Here is a 22,380-nt window from a genome sequence, read left to right on the forward strand (position 1 = left end):
AAATAAAATGTGTAAATTATAACATATAAAAATCTATACTTCCAAACATATCATTTTTTCCAAGTGGGCTTCAATTACATATGGCTCTGCCACTGCTTATATGTATACATATTTTTGCAGTGAAATGTTGCAGGAAGGGCAAGACTTAATTTGTCACTATTTCTCAGATTTGAATCATTATTTCAGACGTAATCATGGACAGAAAATAATTTTAGGAGAATTATAATATTTTATTCTCATCATTTATCTAAAATTTTAATTTCTTCCTTATGTTATAAATATTTTGCAAGTTAATCCCTATGAGTTAATGTATTATTTTATTATTTTTATTTCTTATTTCTTTAGTAACTAGCTACTTCTATAAAAGTTCACAGATTTTGAATAATACTATTTATTATACGGACTTAATTACAGATTTCTGAATTATAAAAATTGATAAAAAAAATCAAGGGAACTATGGTATAGAATAAGGTTCACAAGTACATCTCGGAGAATGATTAGAACGACAGTTAGGCCTCGATTGACAATTTTGTTAAAAAAAAAAACAAATATTGATTTAATTAACTGCAAATTCATAAATTTTAATTATAAATAAAGTATTTAAATTTTAAATGTGACTCGCATTTTACATTGAGATTCTTGTTTTGTAACTTTTTAAATTGATATTTGCAACTCATTTTTTTTTTAAATTGTTGGGATTTAACTGACAGAGTTAAATTTACTGATGTATATATACATAATTTTGTTAATTTTATTATATTGAGTAGGTAAACTTACTATCATAATTTAAAAATTCAATATAAGAAAGTAACATATAGTTTTATGTACATGTTAATAATCGTTAAGTTATGGTCATATTTAAAAATATTGAACTAATGTTACATACAGATGAAACTTAGGGATCTTGAAGCAAATAAAAAAAAGTATAAAAACTAATATCAAAACACACTAAAAAAATATAGGACCAACAGTTGTAATTTCCCTATTCAATTTGATCTGTGAGCTCTGAGAGGATCCAAATCTGATTGCCTTATAAGAAATCAGTGAACTTGTTGACGACCGAGAGAGCATTGCTAACCATATTTTGAGCTTTTGAGACACCACTTGTGATCTTCTTCTGCAACGAATCACTTATCTTCATCTCATCAAACTCATCAGTGCAAGTCGTATAACTTGTAATGGCAGCACTCATCCACGTCTTTATGTTACTCCATTGGAATGCCTCATCGGAGGTGCTACCGCCGGTCAAGCCCTTGACGGCGATGGCCGATTGCTTGACTTCATCGAGTGAATCGTAGATGTTCTCGACACAGTCCTTGATGACTAGGGTTTCATTGCGAGTTAGACCCTTGACCTTGGAGAGCAATTTGAGAGCAGAAAAGGACTTGCTGGTTTGTTTGAGAGCAAGATAAATAGAGGATTTGGTGAGAACTAGAGGGCTTGTTTTGATGATAGAGGCATAGGGAGAGAGATACTTGTAGCAATTTTTAGGGTATGTGGTGGAGTTACAGTAATCTTTAATGAAAGCTTTGTAGGTTTCTAGGGTATTGGTGGAGCTTGAAGAAGATGAAGAAGAAGAAGCAATGGCTATGTGGGAGGCTGAGATTATTAACGAAAAGGAAAGAAGGATTGAGAAGAAAGCGTTGTGATGAGAACAAGATCTTGATGAAGCCATTGATTGTTTGGTCATCCTTTCTATGTTTTTTTCCCCCTTTGAAAGGAATGAATTTGGCCCTTTTATAGGCAAATTGTGCACATGCGAGTACAGAAGGAGGAGAAGAAGAAGAAAACAGGGAAAATAAAGGAGAAATTAATTTTACTTTCTATTCTTATTATTTTACTCAAAATTTTAATTTAATCTTATATATAATTAAATGCTCAGAGTTTGAATAATTTTTATTATAGTCCCTATCAATATTTTTTATCACCGTGTAGCCATGCATATAATCTCACTTGATTAGTTGATTATATATATTTATATATATAATCTCATTTATTGAAGTAATAAATAATATATATTTAGAATCTCAAGATAATACTCCCTCCAGTCTTTAATATAAGGAGAAATTTTAAAAAAAATTTTGGTATGCTTAATATAAGGCAAAGCTAGAGTAATTAATTTTATTTTCTAATTTTACGCTTTTCTTTATTTATTATGGTTTGAATTTATGGATAACAATTTATTATTGCTATTAATTGCAAAGAAAGAAAAAATTGGAAAGTTACATACTTTATTTAATGATATTAAAGATATAACTATGATTTTTTAATAAGCTTGACACTGAATAAGCTTGTCTTATATTAAATATTAGAGGGAGTATATAATTATAGCTAGGATTTGAATTATTATAAGAAATTAATTTTAATTTTTCAAATGGGAATGCACCAAATGAAAAATTGAATGAATTTATCATTAGAGCAACCATAAAAAAATCAATTTTCTGGAAAATCAATGATGCATTAATTGTTAATTATCATATTTCAGGATGAATGCTGGTTAATTCCATATAAAATGGAGATGGCACATGGAGATTCCTTGTCAGACATGTCTAAATGCACATAAAATAAAATAAAATCCACATGCCGTGATCATTAATTATTTTGACATTTAGATTTCCGTGAAAGCAATGGGTTGGCACTGACTTTCCAAATTCACATTTCACGCATGTGTTAGAATAATACTCCTTCGATACTATTTATCGGTAAGAATGGAATATTTATTCTAGTCTCATTTATAAAAACTTTAAAAATTATTGTATTTGTCTTTACTTTTTTTGCCTTTGTTAAATGTTACAAATGTTATTATATGTTATAATATTTTATTATTAAGTTATATATATTTAATAAAAGTAAATTTAAAAACTTATTAAATTTTTAAATAGAATTCATGAGATTTAAGATTTTCTTTAATCCAATATAAATGCTAGAAGCGATTTATAAATAAGATCAGAACAAACATATAATACTCTCTTAACCGTCTACCTAATTATAAGATCCAAATGTTAGAGTTGTCACATGACTTATAAGTTCCATAATAAAGTTAATTTTAAGGAGAATTGTATTGAAGTCCTACATAAAAAAATTAATTATTATAAAATTCATTGATAATTAAATTAAAAAAATTAACAACTGATTGTGTTGTCAATTTTCTTAATTCAATTGTCAATAAACCTTGTAATAATTAATTTTTTGTGTGGCACTTAGATGTAATTCTTCCTTAATTTTAAGAGTAATCAATTTTTTTCTCTAAATACCTTGTATAACTGAGGAGATTTAATTGAAATTGAAAAATTTAAAATGATGATATTCGATAAGAGGGCAAAACAGTAAAAGAAAAATAATTTTTTACACATCAACTAAATAGTTCTTTTTTTTTTAAAAAATATTTGCATTTAGATAAGTTGAATCTCATAATTAAGGAATGATGAAATATTTAAAAAGTCAAGGAAAAATATAGCTGATAGTTTCTATACTTCCAACATATTTTGGTGTTTAGTCCTTTATAAGTTAGTGAGTTGATAAAATTATAAGCTGTGTGTAATGTCTTATTTTTTTTTCTACTCATTTTTGTACAACTTATTTATAATTTTGATCAATCAGTGTAAAAGGTAATAAAATTTATATACATGTTGATCACTATTAAATTTTTATGGTCATATTTAAAAATATAAAAACTCACATTATAGACAAATGAAATTTATGAATTTGAAACAGCAGAATAAAAAGCATAAAAATTTACATCAAAACACGTTACGAGTATTAGGATCAACAAATTATATTTCTGCAAAAACTTATTGTAATAGTAGGCTTGGATTGTGATCAATTAATGAGTTCGTGTCTTTTAGCCTGGACTAAGGACAACTAGTAATATATTAATAATTTTCTAGCACGAAAATCAATTCAAACGAATCAAGTACGAGATCATGTACCCAGCCGAAATCTAGTTAATGATTGTATTTTTTTCAGTCTTTTCGAATTATAATAAGATTTTTTTTAAAAAAATTACGATCACAACTCACCTTAAAAAATATGTAGTTTTTGTCACACATTAAATGATGAAGAATTCACTATATTGATCCCTGAAAAAAATATATAAATGTATATACAATTTATATTATCTTTATTATAAAATGCTTTCAACTATTTCATCAAAATTAAAAAATGATAGTTAATTCATTAATCTTTGTGCCAAGTTAACTCATTAAATATCTTAAAATGATTTTTTTTTCAATTTTAGTCATAAAATTAAATTTACAATAAGGTTAACATTGAAAAATGATAATAAATAACATTTCATTTATCTTATATTAAAGATAAAAATTGAAAAAGTATATATGTTTATGTATATATTATCAATCACAGATATTTTTCTCTCATGAAAAAATTCTTTTTGAAACAAGGTAGGACACTAAATGTGGCACCCCTTTAAAGTGAGATTTGAACCTTAATTCATTACATTATGTGAGACTAATCACTTTTACTAGCTAGACTCAGCCTTTATATTTACCATTAAATTAATTAGTCCATATATATTCACCCGCATGTAATTCACTATTGATAATTTATCAGAAAAGAAATAAACTAGATTAATTTCAACATGTCAATTGACTCGTCATCTATTCCTATGTTGAACTAGATACATGAACCCAAACAAACCCTCTCATGTAATTATGAGTCTAAAATACAAACGTGTTGCACTAGTATCACTTTATGCCATACTTCACATTTGTAGGCACCCCTCCCATCTCCAAATTCTTGTATTTGTGCCAAACTTAATAATTGTTTGAATCACTTTTAGAATTTTCTTTTTATAAACCCGAAATGTCTAGTTAGATTATTTGTGGGACAATATCAACTAAAAACCTTGAAAGAATTTAATATTGATAAGGATTTCTAATAAGTTAATATTAACAAATTAATAATTGAAGTTATTATTTTAACAAGTATCTAATTAGTCTAATGTCCTTGTTGGAAATTAATTTTTTTTTTCAAGGATACTTCATTGATATTCTTCCTAGATTTATTTTTTCACAAAAAATATTAAATAAATATGTTAAACAAAGTGTAACTATTCAATTCTATATATACCAATTGACTAGAGAGCTGATTTAATTTAATCAGAAGTCTCGAGTTCAAATCTTAAATACATAACAATAATTAAATTTTGGGGGGAGGTATGCCTATCAAAGTGAAGCAGCACAAGCTGCATGCCAAATTAGTTTGGATTAAAGGCGAGTACCGAAGCAAAAGGAAAAAAACAAAAAAAGAACTACCAACAAATAAAAAATCCCAATTTTTTTTTATGTGTGTGGTCAAATACTGCTAACCCCCATGTTAGCGCTTGAATTGTTGGCGGCTTTGAACCGGCCGCAGTGAAATTATATGGTCAAATCTTCACATTGGTGCCAAACTTCTTTAACGTCCCCTCTCTCTCTTTTTCCTGACATTACACATCTTAACCAAACATTTTGTGTATTCAATACGTTTCTTTAGTTCTTTCTGTAATCCATTTACTTCTAAAGTAGAACTTTTCAATTCACTATTGAAGCTTATCCAGTATCAGGAACTCATGAAATCCTACATAGACTAACCAACTATATATATATGCGACACCTGAAAATAAATTTGTTAATTTGGATGGGTTGAGTATATTTAGACCAGATTTATTCAAGCTGGCTTGAATAGCCATTCCTAGCCTAAACTTCTTTGAATAGGCTCGAATATCTGAATCATTAATTTTTTTAAATTAATTTTAATTAAATATTTGAATTTAAAATTAATTATTTTTATTTTATAAAAAATATAAAATATATTTTTTGGAATACTTAAGCAATGTAGAAGATTCAATTTTTTTTTAAAAAATATACGAATCTCAAAATTTACAAATCAATATTAAAATATATTTTAAATATTATTTTGAGATATTTATAGGTTAAAAATAATAAAATATGATAATATAAATATTTTTATTTTTTAAAAAATATTTATAATAATGTATTAAAATATATGAAATTTTAGTGCAAAATAACTTAAAACTTAAAGAATTCATTAATACTTAATATATTGTATATGTTTTTTAAAATAATTTTTTTTGTATTCAGGTATTCGATTTTATTCAAAACAACTTAAATAAGCATGAACATTTAAAAAAAAACCATAATTTTACTAAGTTCTGTTCTAAATTTTTTTGGAGTTAACCCAAATTACTAGCTGTTCTTGAAAATATATACACCTCAGTCTTCACAGTTCTCGGTGCCAAACTTTCTTCAAACTTTGTTCAAACTGGCTTTCCCGAAAAGTATCATATATTCATGAACTTGGCACTGCACATGCATGTACTGTCAATTCCATTTCTTTCTCATGCGGGGACATTTTCTCTCATATGCTTATTTCTGCATGTTTTTTAGTGTATTCTTATTTATATGAGTAGATTAGTGTGAGTCTTATAAACTATACGAAGTTGAGAAATAAAGTGTACTGTTAGGTCATGAATACTTTGACATATTTCATATATATTACTACCTTCCTCCCAAATTATAGAACAATTTTAAAAGAGTTTTTTCATTTTAAAATATATAACACTTTAAATAGATTGAAGTTGTATTAAATACAATTATCTTTTCTCTCTCTATAATTAATTTTCATCTCTTCTCTTTTCAATATATTAAATGATGGATATTTTTAAAAATTTATATTTTTGTTTTGAAAAGATAAAGTTATTAAGTGTATTTAATAAGATTTATTGATATATGAAATTTTGTGTAAAAATATCTTATAATTTGGGACGGATGGAGTATTTCCTAATGTCCCTATTATAAAGTACTTCTACCTCATTTTAAAAACGTAACAAACTTCCATTTTTTCCTCTATTTAATTAAATGAATTTTTTTTAAATTTGTATTATATTCTCTTTCATAATTAATGAATTTGAATAGGGATAATATTGAAAAAATATACTCCCTTCGTTCAAAAATAAAAGGTATTTTTAACCGAATCTCATCCTCAATAAATTAATTATATACTTTCAAACTAATCCTATTTTTTTATATTTGCCCCTATTAAACACTTTACAATAAATATAAAGTTATTCATCAATAGAGACACTTTAAAAAAAAAATAATGATTACACCTCAAAAGATTAACTCCTCAAAAAATATATTATATTTTTTAATGGTAGGAGTAATTAATGCCAATCAAGTTCCTTATATTAAAGACCAAAGAACTTTTTAAAAAGTGCCCCGTAGTAGGAACCAGATGGAATATATACAGATTAATTAGGTTATTTCTGCATAAATTGACTTCATTTAAGACCAACTTATTGTTTATTTTCTATTTAGGACTTTTGGTTCTTTCATGTTAAACACAGAAATGGAAATTGTAAATGGTTCGCGCGTACTTGAGTGATTAGTTTTAGAAAGTAATTGAATCACTGCACGTAATGACGTTTCCTTTTTCATTTTTTGCGGTTAATTAAGTGTTGGAACATGAGTTGTAAATTCTTTGATTGGCTAAAATATTTTTAATCCTTTAACTTTTTACAAGATTTATTTTGATCCCTTAATTTTATAAAGCATATTTTTAGTCATTTAATCCTAACACTGTTAATTTTACCATAAAACTTTTTTACATAAAACTTTCAAATAGTGACAAAATATTTTTTAAATGTTTACATATTAAGTTTAATTATTTTAAAATAATAATGAATAGCACAAAAAAAATAATCATTTAAAACTAACAATGTTATAATTAAAAAATAAAAATATACTTTATAAAGTTAAAGAATTAAATTAAAATCTTATATAAAATTAGAGAATCAAAAAAATACTTTAGCCTTTTTTAATTTGGAGTGTCAAATTGTGAATGTTCAATGTTAAATGGGTTAAAAGATATTTTTGCCTCTCAATTATTTAGGTAAAAATATTTGGTATCCTAAACTTTTTGGTGGTGCAAAGTCCCTCTCAACATTTGAAAATGGTATATTTTTGCTCTTTTCCATTAAATAAGTTAAGTTTAACTGTTATTTAACTTAAAAAATACCAAAAAATCTCAAAAATTACATAAATGACCTTATAAAAAATTAATATTCATTAAGTTCATTAAAGTACAAATAAATTCTAAGAGAATAATGTTGCTTCTTGCCCATATAAAAGAACAAAATACCATTTTGACCAGTCAGTTTATCCAACTATTATCAGATTATCATTGCTAGCAATAACACCGGTAAAGATTATTAATTATAAAAGTGTTCATGTTTTAATAAGATATCATTAAAATGAATATATCATTTTTAATTAATTTTTTGACGTTAATTCTAACCATGATGATTTGATAATCATCTAATAGCTTGTCAAAGTAGTTGGTTAAAATAGTATTTGGTCTTTTACATAACATGGAATAACATTTGTCTCTTGGTATTAGTTATAATTTAGGAGACTTAATTAATTAGTATTAATTTTTTTATACGATACTTATCCATATTTTTTGGGTCATCTTTTGTCATTTTTAAATCTTTTTTGTGTTTTTTTAAGTCAACTAATTGTTGAAATTAATCTATTTTTTATCTTTTAGATGTGGGCCTTCTTTCTTTATCTCTAATATTCCTTCTATTATTTTTCTTCTGTTTTCTTTTATTTTTTTCTTGATTTTTTTTCATTTTCTTTTTTCTTCTTGCCTCTGCTTGTGCTCCTTTTTTTTTTCTTTCAAGTTTTAAAGGCCTCAACTCTATTCAATTTCTTCTTGTTCTTCTTGTTCTTCTTGTATTTTTTTTATTTTTTAATCCCTTGTTTTTTTTAAATCTTTTCATCTTTCATTCATTCTTTTTTTCCCTCTTTTGTTTTGTTTTTCTTCCCAATCAAATATCTCATGATATCATTTTAAATTCTTTATATTAAATAAGTTTAAGGATAGTCTACACTAAAATATTGTAAGCCATTTGGTTAGACATATTCTAAACTTTATATATATATATATATATATATGTATGTATGTATGTATGTATGTATGTATGTATGTATGTATGTATGTATTCTTAATTTATCTTCTAATTACTAGATGTATGACTTATTTATCTCTTCTATCTCTAATATTTCCTCTACTACTCTTCTTTTCTCATTTTTTTAAATTTCTTACCTGGGATTGTACTTATTTTTAGTAATCTTCAGGTTCTAAAAACCAAAAACATAAAAAAAATTTAAAAAAGGGTCATTACAATATTAAAGAGGGGGGTATTAAAGGAACTTAATTAGCTCCCTTTGTAGGGGTGAATTTTATACATCGGATCGGTGTAAGGCCAGAGATGCTACATAGCAGTGAATGTTATGTTGAGAATATTGAAAAAGCAACATGAGCATAAAATGAGGTAACAGAGATGAAGATTTTGAGATAGATGTGTGGTGATCAAGAAAAAGATAATATACATGTAATAATCATACAAGAGGACAAGCTAAGTTGGTGTGCCATCTATCAATAGGGGCGGAGCTAGGATTTAAGAATAAGGGGGGTCAAGATTAAAAAACATATATACTACAAAGTTTTCATAAATTTTAGGGAGGCTGAAAGTATGTAACAACAAAGAAAATTTTAAAAAATTGGGGGGCTATGGCCCCTATTGGTCCCCCCTCCTTCCACCACTGTTTATCAAGAAAAAATGATAAAAAATTATTTAAGATAGTTTATTCATGTACAAATAAAGCCATTAGAGGCATCGGTATGGATGAGTGAGCAAATATAATCTTTAGCCATGTGAGAGGTAAATATAGACCTAATTAATTAAGAAGGACACTTAAAAAGAAGTCATTCATTGAGATCTCTTTGCTAATAGTTTATCCGAACAATTTGTTTTGGGAAAATAGCAATCAAGGACCACTAACAAAAATTTATATTAGTCAAGGATCAGGTGTTTTTAGAGCCCGAATGGATATTTGTGGATTTAGATTAGTCTTTTATCAATAAGTATCTATTTAGATTTTAACAATAACTCATTCTAAATTAACAACAATCCATTCAGGCTTGCTTTTTATTTAGCTTTTAACAACAAGTGATCTTTAATTGATATAAATTTTTGTCAATGATCCTTGATTGTTATTTTCACATTTGTTTTTGACATGGTACAATGGCTCGTGCAAGTCATGTAGCTAAATCCATTTAATAGGATGAGAACCTTTTTTGTTGTTGTTAGTCTCCATTTAAGGGATGCCAAGTATAATTTGAACATTATTAAAATTATATATGCAATAAAGACAATAATTCAGAAAATGAATATAACTTGAAAATCATAAACCGATCTAATTGTCCAACGAAAAGAAATAACACAGCAGAAGACAAATTAAATAATTTATATACCAGATAGAGAAAATCCCTTATGAAACAAAAACAACGCAAGAAAAGCCCTGCAGATAGTTATGAGGCATAAATCAAAAACACTTAGGAGCCATGTAGAATGTAGCCAAAAAAAAAAAAATCATCAAACGCATCAGTCTCTTACTTTGACTTCATTATATTCATATCTGAAAAACACACTTTTCCTCCATTGATGCTTGAACTTTGAATTAGTAATTGAGATTGTTGATGAAATACAAAGCATTACTGGTCATCCTCTGCACATTCAACAAACTCTCTCTGACTTTTTCCCTCACAGAAGCATCCACGTTCTCTTCATCTAACCCATCAGAGCAAGTCTCGTGATCAGTAATGGCAGCACTCACGTAGGTCTTAATCGTGCTCATCTGAAACTCCTTATCAGTACCATCCAAATGGTTCATCCCATCCAGAGACTCCTTTATCTCATCAATTGAACTTCTCACGTTATCAAGGCAATCATTCAACACTGCTGTAGCACTAGTCTCTGATATATTTTTCTTCCTCATAAGCTTTGATATCAGTGAAGACGTTTTCTTAGCCTGTTTTAGAACGAGAGACAGAGAGGAATTACAAAGCATGAAGGGATCAGCTTTGATCTTTGAGGCGTATTGGGATAAGTACTGATAGCAGATTGAAGGGTATGTGGAGGATTTGCAGGAAGTGAAAACAAAGGATTTGTATGTGTTCATGGTGTTCTTGTGAGTACTCACAATTTGGTTTGATGATGATGAAGGATTTGTGTTGTTCTGGGAATAGTTATAATCACTGGTTTGGTTGGAATAATAGGAAGGAGGATTAAAGGTGGAATTATTATTGCAGGCTGAAGCAAGAGAAAGAAGGGTGAAGAGAATAAGAAGATGAAATGAGAGAAATGTGTATGAAGTTAGACGTTTGATGAAAGTGTTGCCTTCCATGTTCTCTAAGTAAGTCAACAATTTTCTTTTTCTTCTGTTTGAATGAGTATCAATGACTTGCAATTCTCAGATTTATATAGACAGAACCTCAGGTAGGTTTTTGTTCTTGCTTTTTTTTTTTTTAATTCCTTCTTTTTCCTATTCAATCAACCATGTATAAAATATTGAGAAAGTGAAGATGTCAATTATAGGATTATAAGAAACATAATTATTTTTTCCCTTTTTTAATTACTCTTCTTTCCTGCTCAATGAATCATGTATATACATATATATAACATTGAGAAAGTGAAGTTGTCAATTATAGAGTTATAAGAAACATAATCAATTTCTTTTCTTTCCTACTCATACTCAATGAATCATGTATATATATAATATTGAGGAAGAGAAGTCAAATATAGGGTTATAAGAAACATAATTAATTTTTCCCTTTTCAATTACTTTTTTTTCCCTATTCAATGAATCATGTATATAAAATATTGATAAAGTGAAGTTGTCAATTATTGGGTTGTAAGAAAACTTCAAAGACATAATTAATGTTCTTAGGGGCAAAACGATTATTCAACTCAAATTATTAAGGCTCATATAACTAAGGAGACATCACAAATATTCCAGGAAGTTATATATTAGACAATAGTTGGCATGTAGTGGTTGTTATATATGAATCCATATATGTTATTATCTCCATGTATTTGTTTATTATGATTTTTTTAGACCATTGGATAAATCTGATGGTTGCAAATGACAATGGAATAATTTGTATAACTACAGTCATAATGGACCCATGCCATCGCGTTGTGATCCTGCAGTAGAGAGGATCCAAACATATAACTAGACTGATATTTTTCCCCTCTTGTTATTATTATTGATTCAATAACAAAAATTTTAAAGAAAAAATTGGAGACAATAACTTAGTAGAAAGGATCCAAATAATTGTGTAAAACATAAGCCCTAAATTACAAGAATTACCTCGCTTCTTTACAAAATCATTCACCTTACTATAAGGTATATTAATATACTCCCTCCAAATTATAATATAAATAATTTTTTTATAAGCATTGTTTAATTCAAAATATAAGGCATTAATTAAGTAGGTGTTATATATTTTTCAATTACACCCTTACTTGATTGAGTAATTAATGATGGTGTTTTGAATAAGTTAAATGTTATACTTATTATACTTAAGGGCACAATTGAAAAGATGTAAAAATTTATATTAAATCAAAATTCTAACCAAATTTTTTTGAGAAATGTAAATTAATTAACAATTATGTACTTGTATTGTGGCCCAGAGGGAAGCACATATATACATATATATTGACTGCTATATAATTTTTTATGATTACTGAGACCTCAACAATAGAAATACAGGCCAGAAAATAAAGAAGAAAAATAACATAAATTTGATACGGTATAAGCGTATATATACTTCCTCAAATTAAATAGATTTATATATTCACAATTTTCTATATCTGTAATCTATATATGCATAATTTTTAAGAAAGAATTATGAATTATTTCTCATAGAATTTTAACTAGGAAATCTTTAGGACGTTCCTGTTCCAAAAAAATTGATTTTTCTTGGCCAGCTCTGAGCTCTTCACATAAATTAATTATACATTTTGCATATTCTTATCATCTTATGCTTAGTTGTGATTCTCAAAGAACTATAAATTTTCTCATTTTTATTTTGCTATAAATATTCTGAATGTAAATAATTAATAGAAATAAATACATATTATCATAGATTCGAATGAAAATAAATACATATTCAATTAATTGAAAAGGTTTAAAGTGATGTCGGTCAAAAATAAAGGAAAGCTTTAAAGTAATGAAATTAAGTCTGAGGAACACGTGCAATATGATGATCATTAATGATTCATGTTTGCACAGAAAGGTCAAAATTCAGACTCAACAAGTTATTATATGTATATGTACCTCTTTAGACTATTGAAGTTTGATTTTCATTTTTTTTTTCCTGATTTGATAACTTCCAATACCAAAGTTAGTTAAGGGCCCCCCATGTAAACAAGAGACGTTGATATGTGGAATTGTGGATTCATTAACATGTAATGTATCAGGAAAAAAATTTAAAAAATAATGAATAATTGAAGAGAAAAAAAAGTAAAACCAATACAAATACATCAATTCTTTTATAAATTATATCGTTGTAAATGTACTTGTATATATAATCAATTAATAGGATGATTAATTTAAATATGAATCTAAAAATATAAGCAATGCTGATTTATGAATAATGCAAACTTAATACACACACACACACAACCTATTGATGTATTCATAGGATCCAATAAAAATAGGTTGCCGATTATGATTTTTTTTGTAAGGTTTATGGAATTATATTATATATTTTGTATATGAATTTATAAAGGGGAATGAGATTAAAGAACTAAAGGTTTAAATTGAATTTAAAGGATCAGATCTGAAAGAAGGACCAAAAAGTGTTTTAATGATTAAAGTGATTTAAAAATTTGCTACTCAATTCCATAATTTGCAATCCTCAAGATAAAACTTAGCAAGTGTAATTAATTAATTTTTAAAGGTAAAGTGGTAATATATTTGATAAGATTTTCATTTACAAATTAACAAATTTCAATTACAAATTCTTGCTTTAATGATTACAAATTTTGTAATGAAAGAAATAATTTAAACCAACTCATTAAAAAATCTTTAATCCTTATTTCACACAAAAATTTAAGTTAACAAATACAAAGATAAAATGAATTTTTCTTTTTTACATATATCAGGTTGCTTATATTTTGAATCAATATTAGTTGAGAGAAAATACTTATATTTTATATTAGAGAGAGTAACCTTATAGGTATTTTGCTATGTCTCAAAATATAACATAATTTGATAAAAATAAAATTTTATTTATGATGCTTTTTCAAGATTAACTTTGAAAAGAAGAGAGAATTTGAAATAATTGTAATACAATGATTAAATGTGTAAATTTAAATTTAAAGTTATATTAAATAAAAATTATTTTTTAATATTTTTAAATTTATATATTTTTTAAAAATATTAAATTTGTAAAATATTTTTATTAAATTTTATTGATATATCTAATCGTATCTTAAATTATTATATAATTTAATATGAGAAATATATTATCTTATTGTCATTTTAAGATATATTCTCCTGTATTATAGCTTCATAGCTGCATCATGCATTATCATTCCATGGCATATCCAAACAGTCGCAAGACTGCAAGAGGCCAGGGAGAAGCACGTGGCTAACGCCTCCGAGAATGCCACGTGTCAGATAGAGAGGACGTGAGATTCATGAAGTCAATTACTTGGAACGTGCGAAGCAGAATCACATGACAGCCCACTTCTCCTAACTTCTTTGCGTGAAACGTTGCAGGATGAGAGGCGCTGTTCGTGGGGGCCGATGATGACGTGGCTTATCTTCAACAGCTATCGTCTGCGACGTCACCACAATCTGCTTCGCTGGGCCGACAGTTATGTTCCGCACAACGTGCTCCATCTCATATGCATGGGAATTGGAAATAATCTTAATTTTTTTTTTTGGCCAACAACATAATCACAATTGGATATTTGCTGTCAATATTTTTTTTGAATAAAATTACATTCAGATTCCACATAAAAAATTATTTATAATTAAATCTCATAAAATTATGAAAATACTTATAATGTGAAACTTGATTGTAATTAATTTTTTTTTTGTATAAAAAAATTAAATGCGCTTGAACTCATTCCTTTTGATTAACACCAACACTTGCGGACCAATCAACGTCAATAAAAAATGAATTGAGTTCAATGACATTGGGGTGTGATTACAACTAAGTTATATGAGATTTAGGAATTTTTTATAAATTTATGGAACTTTAAATAAGTTTATTTAATTTTCCCTACATTTTTTCCCTATTTCCATACATATTACTAGTTTCCATTTTATTTAAAATTACTTCCAACATACTCTTTTTGTTTTCATTTATAAAAGAAACTATCACTTTTAGCTTATTTTTTTATATAAGCAAAATCACATTTTTAAATAAGCATTTATTGTCTGATAAAAAAAAAGCATTTATTGCAAACTTCCTAACTCGTCCCTTAAAATTTATTTATACATAATCATAAGAGATAATTAATGAAGGCTTGATTAACACAATTAATGAAGGATAATGTAGTCCAATTTTTTTTATTTCCAAACATAATTAATATAATTAATTAATTTTTTAAATTGTGTGATATAGTTTTTTCTCTTATAAATAAAAACGGAGATAATATATTATCATCATAATTAATAAAAATTTAAATTTATTAATTTTATCTAAAAATTTAATAAAGTTTTAATTTTTCTTATTTTAAATATACATAATTCAATAATGCACTTTCTTTCACCAATATCTAATTTTAAGATGTAATAGTATAACTTATTTGAAAAATAATTTATTAATGTAAGAGAGGAAAACAAAATTAGTGCACCCCTTTTTAGTGGCATAAATGAAAAAACTCAACGGTTTCGTAATTACTGGCCAAAAAAAAAAAAAAGGGTTCGTAATTCATGAATGAAGTGAACTGCAATTTGACTCCATTGAATTATAAAAGGTTAGGGAGGATATGGTCTCCACGCTCCACAAGATAATCTAATTTAAATGACTATCTTGTTAAATGTAGACAAGTATATGAGAAATACTTAAATAGATTAAGTGCACCATGTTATTTATAGTATATATAATAAAAACATGATATTTAGATCGATGATATTAAATATGAATTGATTATGATATTAATGATAGTAGAGAGAGAAAAGGTAAAAAATTAAATATGCATTTTGTTATAAAATAAATCAATTTAAAAAAAATGTCACACAAGATTGATTACTTGAAATATTTTAATTAGACAGACTACAAATGATGTAGTGCATCTAGTCTACCTAAGTTTTTTTCACTAGTGTATAGACCATAGTAAACTTTAAAGTATCAGACCATAAAAAATTTGCAAAACGTTTTAATAAGCTTCTAAGCTCAAATTTTAATAAAAATGAATTTGACTTAAATTTAAAGAGATTGTGATAACCCAATAATTCAAAATAAAAGAAAATATTGTCACCTGGTGGCAGATCAATTTCCCTCACATAACAACAAAAGGGAAAACACATTTAGGAGAACTATCTCCTTGAATCCGACAATGCTTAAATATAATCCAATAAGAACGTTATATCAAAATTACACACACACACACACACACACTTTAATAGTAATTTGATTGAAAATATAATGAGCACAATATACTTAAGCAATTATTCATTAACTCTGGTTATTTTCCGTTATGCTCTCCAATACCAAGATTTTATTGTTAACTGATTTATTGGGGAATTAAACTACATAAGATATCAATAGAGTTGGGTTTAGTGAAAGGGATTAGTCTATCACAATGTGGTGAATCAAAGTTTGAATCTTCACTAATAAAGATGCCTACATTTAGTATTCGACTGTACCTCAAACATGATTGATTCCAATGAAAGAATACTTATAATCAATAAAATGAATATAAAAGATAATTCTCATTTTGATTTGGCAAGTAAAATGAAATAAAATATAAATATAATTTAAAATATATAATTTTGACTCTAGCAAACCACATTAATTATTTGGGTACCAAATAGTATGACTTAGTGTGTACGACTTTTAGACTTGATGTGTATGAGTTACGTTTTTCTTTATTTGTTCACTGATTAATACTCTCTTTTTTTAAAAAAGTAAGATATTTTTAACTAAATTTTATATCTCAATAAAATAGTTATCTACTTTTCAACTAACTCTATCTTTTCATATTTACCCCTATTAAACACCCTACAATAAATATAAATTCATTATCAATAGGGGCATTTTTGAAAAAAAAAGACAATAATTACATCTCAAAAGACTAAAAATGCCTTACATTTTTTAACATCAAACTTTTCAAAAAATGCTTTATATTTTTGAACGAAGGGAGTAATGATTAATTATTTTATAATCTAATTGGACACTAAAACTAGTGTTTATGTATGACAATGGACGAGCTTAATTTACATGGTAATTAACGATCGATGATAAGGATAAAACGTTATTTGATGAGATGTGTAGAAAAGAAGATTGTTCAGAGAACATATCCTATATATTGTCTAAGGTTATAAATGTAATGTCCACTTTGATATGATAAAAATTTCACCACTATCCTAATATATAATGGTAGTTAAGAGTCATTAAACCCCTAAACTTATCTTAACTAAAGAAGGGTGAAATTAGTTTATAAAATTTCAAAAAACCATTTGAAATAAAAAAAACCCTTTAAAAACATGTTTAAATTCAGAATATTAGGTTTACATGTACAATGGAAGCGAAGAAGAATCTAAAATCACAATACATAAGAAAATTGGGGCAAAAAGGGCCTTTTTGTCTAAAATGGCACATATGCCACGGCATATGGTACAAAGAAATAAATTCTCACTTTATGCCATGTGTTGCAGCGTAATGCCATATGTTGCGGCAGATATGACAGCAAATGTTGTTATAATAGCTCACCAGGTCAAATTTCTAATGCATGGCATTTTTATATATGATGTCTGATTGGAGTGATTCAAGTACTTACATGAAACTCATTCCATAACCTATTTAATAACACAAGTTTCACTTCAATTCGACATTTCACTTGAAAAATAAACCCTTGAATGTAAAATGATCACTTTTATGTCATTTCTCAACAAATGAGCATCCCAATTGCCAAACTTGCGTCATTAGCTACTTCTAAGGTCTCAACTATATCCAAAGGACTAATATACATCTGATTAAATAGTTATATCAACAATCATACATCTCAAATTAATTTGGCCACTCAAGAGCCCGACTTCTCATAAAATAGGGTCACATTATATATTTACGCTTAATCAACTACTTTGGCCAAATTCTATGCCACATATCAAAACAAATCTCCTAACATGAACTTGTACTAGTATCTTAGCCCTCTAACTTGTTCAGGCTTTATTGGATAAGTAGATTTGGAGAGTGCTTAAAGATGAAGAGCATTCACTTTGGGTAACATGATCAAAATTAAGTATTTTCACAATTTTGATGGGCTTCTTTTTAAAATACCTTACAATGCTTCTTAGTTTTGGAAAGGTATTCTTAAAGCCTCAAATTTGATAAAAAAGTATCTTATTTGGCAGGTAGGGAATGGAGATTCTATCTCTATAACCCATGAGACTTGGTGGAAGCTTTCCAACAGAGGTCTTGCCGATACCATAAACATCTCAAAGGTTTTAGATCTTATAATTCCTAATCCAACTCCTTAGGTGACTGTTAAATGGAAGGCTCCTCTCATCACCAAGCTCCGTGGTAGGGATGAGGCTAATTTCATTTTATGGGCGCATATCTCATTTACCAGTCTAGCTAATTGACTAATATAGGGTTTTGGCTCCTATTCAATTAAGGATCGATACTCAATAATTGCTTTTGCAAATCAAGATAGGCCCATAGCCAGGGAAGATTTTGGGACTTTCAATGAAAACTTCATCTACTTCATTTGGAAAATTATTCATGAAGCAATTCCTACTAAGGATGTATTGAACAAGCATCATCTCCAATTAGCTCCTCAATAATAGACAAACTACATAATAAAAGTCAGGACCCTAGCTATAGTCAATGTAGAGCACCCTTAATCATGTTTCCAGAAACATAATACATAAATTTTTGAACTTACATCAAAAGGAAGGCATTTCCAAAATGAATATTCACCAATCCAAGCCATAAGCCGCTTAGTGATTGGTAGGAGGTTTAGTGTTAGCTAAAGAATCTAAGATGACATTTCAGTGAATAGCATCCTAAAAATATAAAATTCAAAAGAGTAAAAATAATAAAATCAAATAATTATGTAAAATAATTGAAAAGAGGATAATTCAATATGATAAACTCACTAAATCTAGAAATCTTAATTATAACCATAACATGAGAGTGAACTAAAATCACTCTATTCTATCATGCTTGAGGAAAACAAATTATTCCTATATGGATCAAATTTAACTAAAAATATTGAAATTTTAGATACACAATTTGTTTAAAAATTTAGAATTTTCAAGGCTTAATAGAAGAGGTAACAAACGTGGATATATAGTCCATGAAGGTAAATAAACAAACACAGCTTGAACCACAAAAACAAACATGGCACATAATCTATGAGGGTAATACTAACCATATGTCGCTCAAAGCCATGAAATCAAATGCAAGTATAAGATCCACAAATAACAAATGTGATAATAGAATTTACGAGAATCAAACTAGCTACTCATTAACTATAGCTACAGATTAATCAAATTGTCATTAGCAACTAGTGTTATGCTTATAGTTCTCTTAAAAACCAAATTTCAAATAGGCAAGATAAATATTCATTACTAAAATGAAATTTTTATTTTCAATATCAAATTTGCATGAATAGTTTTGAATCTCAAAACTTGCCAGTATAAAATTTTATAATTAATGCCCAAGCTTACATTTATTGAGTAAACAAGAATTACTAGAGCTAAATAAATAAAAATGCCTTCATCAATTTTTAAAGTATATTTTTTAAGAAAAGAAATACACGCATAGGTCATAATTTAATTACCCTTCGCCATTATTCTATAATTTTCAAATATAAGATAATTTAATTAGCAAAGTACCCACTATTTATCATAGTTATCATTAAAAAATGATCTACATAAAAATATAATATTTTCAATGAAAATTTTTTATTGATAAGTTAACTGGGGTGTTATTTACTTACCTAAAGTGTTTCCAAAGTACAAGGTTCTCTCCTCTTACCACTTTAATTGAGTTTCTCTTCTTCTAAACACCCTATAAATTAAGATTTTAATAGACTTTCAACAAATTCAATAATTCCCTTCCAACATTATCACCACCAAAATTTAGCTATAATAAATTTGAAATTTTAAAATGAAGACTTTATGCAAAAAAGGTCCCTCAAAAGCCATAGCTAAATACTTTATTAAAATACAATCTCCTCTTAAGCTTTCTGTTAAAACACTAAATGTACATCATTTCAAACCATACAATAAAGTTTTTTAACATGTAAACCTCTTGTCCAACAATTTTTCAAGAATTGTATAACTTTTTTTTAAAAACAAAATTTAACTAGCTGTGCAGTACCTTCATCATCAAATTTCTACACAACATTACGATCAATTCACAAGATAACAACATCCAAATAGTTATGTCTCCCAAGAGGTTTAATGAGATTTCAAGAAGTACAAAATTAAGCAACTCCCTCTAACAAACATTTCATCAAATATATTGTAGGCACCAATTGTGGCACCAATCTTTAAATCATAAGTCTAGGCTCTTCCTTCCAAATCTTATTCCAACCATTTATTTTCCATAAATTCTCCAATATCAACATTTAAATTAATCAAGCTTCTTAATATCATTCCTACAACATAAATCAACTTTAATAATCAAAGAAAATCAAAATCCCAACTCCACATTAACCACAGTAGGTGAAAAAGGAAAGGAAAATTCCGTAATCTTAACCAACAGCACACACATATAGCAAATAGGAAGAAGATTGAAGCTTCTTACCTGAAAATCACCAATGATGGAAATGAGGAGAGAAGAGGAGTTCACGATGTTGAAAAGGGGAGGAAATCTGGCACGACACATGGAAAAGGAAGAAGAATAGAGCCAACAAAACCAAAACAAGAAGAAAGACTTAGAGCAGCACCTCCAGTTCTGATGATTTAGCTCCCACGCACCACTAACAACGCAACTGTGAATGATGAGGATAGAATAGCAAACGGAGAAAACATCTCTGTAATGGCAGTGACGAGCACTTCACGGTCATTGGCGATGAGATGGGAGTCGAAGAGGAAGGCAATGATGATGAAGGTCGCAGGGTCATGGTCCAAAGCTCTCTTTCTCTCACTTTTAGTTGGATCGAAAATGAAATGAGGGAGATATGGGGGGAAAAAAACAAAGGAAAGTTTTGCTCTTGGCCTCTTAAGGATTCGTAATTAGAATCTAATCTAATTGATATATGATTGGCACATACTCCACGACCAATTCCTCTAGTTGAATTTGCTCCAACATTTATAAAAATACAACTCAAATAGCTAGCCAAAATGATGATGATGATGATGATGATGATGATGATGATGATTATTATTATTATTATTATTATGATTATTACGATTATGATTATTATTACGATTATGATTATTATGATTATTATTATTATTATTATTTCACGAAAATTTTTGGACTATTACATAGGAAGCCACTCGATCCTTAGCCTTCAAACTCTATCTTCAAGCTGCCTTGAATCATCATGAAGTTCATGAACACTATAGCATTCTTCATGGAGAATTCAAGCCATGGATCCTCTTGATTCCTTAAGGGTTTGGACAAACATTACTAAAAAAAAGCTATAATATAGTGCTTTCTATATAGCAGTTATTGAAAAATCACTATATATTTGAAGCGATATTAGGAAAAAGAAACTATATAATGGTTATCCAAAATAACCATTATGTAGTCTTGAAACTATATGTAGGCTACTTCAAAGAATCGCTATACATTCTCTGTTTTTTTTAAATTTTTTTCTAGAGACTATATAATGGTTCTTTCTAAATAATAGCAAATGGTTATTTTGAACTATATAGCTATTATTTAGAAAGAATTTCTATAGTCTCTTTTATTTTTTAATTTTTTTCCTAGAGACTATATGTGAGTCTTTCTAAATGACCGCTATCTAACATTATATACACTACAAAAAAATAACTTTTGACAGTGACTTTTAGCAGTAACAAAAAGAAGTCACTGCTAAAGGTCTACTTTTGGTGGCGACAATTAAAAGTCACCACTAAAAGCAGACCTTTGGTGATGACATTTTGTTGCCGTTGCCAAAAGTAGATTTTTAGCGGCAACTTTTAAATGTCACCACCAAAGGCCCTCTTTTAATGGCGACTTTTAATTGTTGTCACTAAAAATCACTTTTAGCGGAGACAAACTGTTGCCGCCAAAAGTATTTTCATAAAAAATTTTAAAAATTAAAAATAATTTATGTAATTAATTTTTAGCGGGGAGAGTAGTATT

The 22,380-nt window shown here is 27.5% G+C and overlaps 2 protein-coding genes across 2 annotated transcripts; both read right to left on the reverse strand.

Annotated features, from left to right (window-relative positions):
- Window positions 1-846: 846 nt before the first annotated feature.
- LOC129314858 (21 kDa protein-like) lies at window positions 847-1,693 on the reverse strand. The gene has a single exon (XM_054958342.1). The coding sequence runs from the start codon at window positions 1,688-1,690 to the stop codon at window positions 1,031-1,033; it is 660 nt and encodes a 219-aa protein (XP_054814317.1). The 5' UTR covers window positions 1,691-1,693; the 3' UTR covers window positions 847-1,030.
- Window positions 1,694-10,290: 8,597 nt separating this feature from the next.
- Window positions 10,291-11,299, reverse strand: LOC129314879 (pectinesterase inhibitor 4-like). The gene has a single exon (XM_054958365.1). It carries the CDS (start codon window positions 11,271-11,273, stop codon window positions 10,548-10,550), a length of 726 nt encoding a protein of 241 aa, XP_054814340.1. The 5' UTR covers window positions 11,274-11,299; the 3' UTR covers window positions 10,291-10,547.
- Window positions 11,300-22,380: the final 11,081 nt, after the last annotated feature.

The sequence above is a fragment of the Prosopis cineraria genome, unplaced genomic scaffold (genome assembly GCF_029017545.1).
Source record: "Prosopis cineraria cultivar Desert tree isolate PC_DT_omini unplaced genomic scaffold, ASM2901754v1 PC7, whole genome shotgun sequence".
Lineage (NCBI taxonomy): Eukaryota > Viridiplantae > Streptophyta > Magnoliopsida > Fabales > Fabaceae > Prosopis > Prosopis cineraria.

Bases quoted from the DNA above. Each gene is read 5' to 3' on its own strand.
- LOC129314858 (XM_054958342.1), bottom strand. From the start codon at position 1,690: ATGACCAAACAATCAATGGCTTCATCAAGATCTTGTTCTCATCACAAC.
- LOC129314879 (XM_054958365.1), bottom strand. From the start codon at position 11,273: ATGGAAGGCAACACTTTCATCAAACGTCTAACTTCATACACATTTCTC.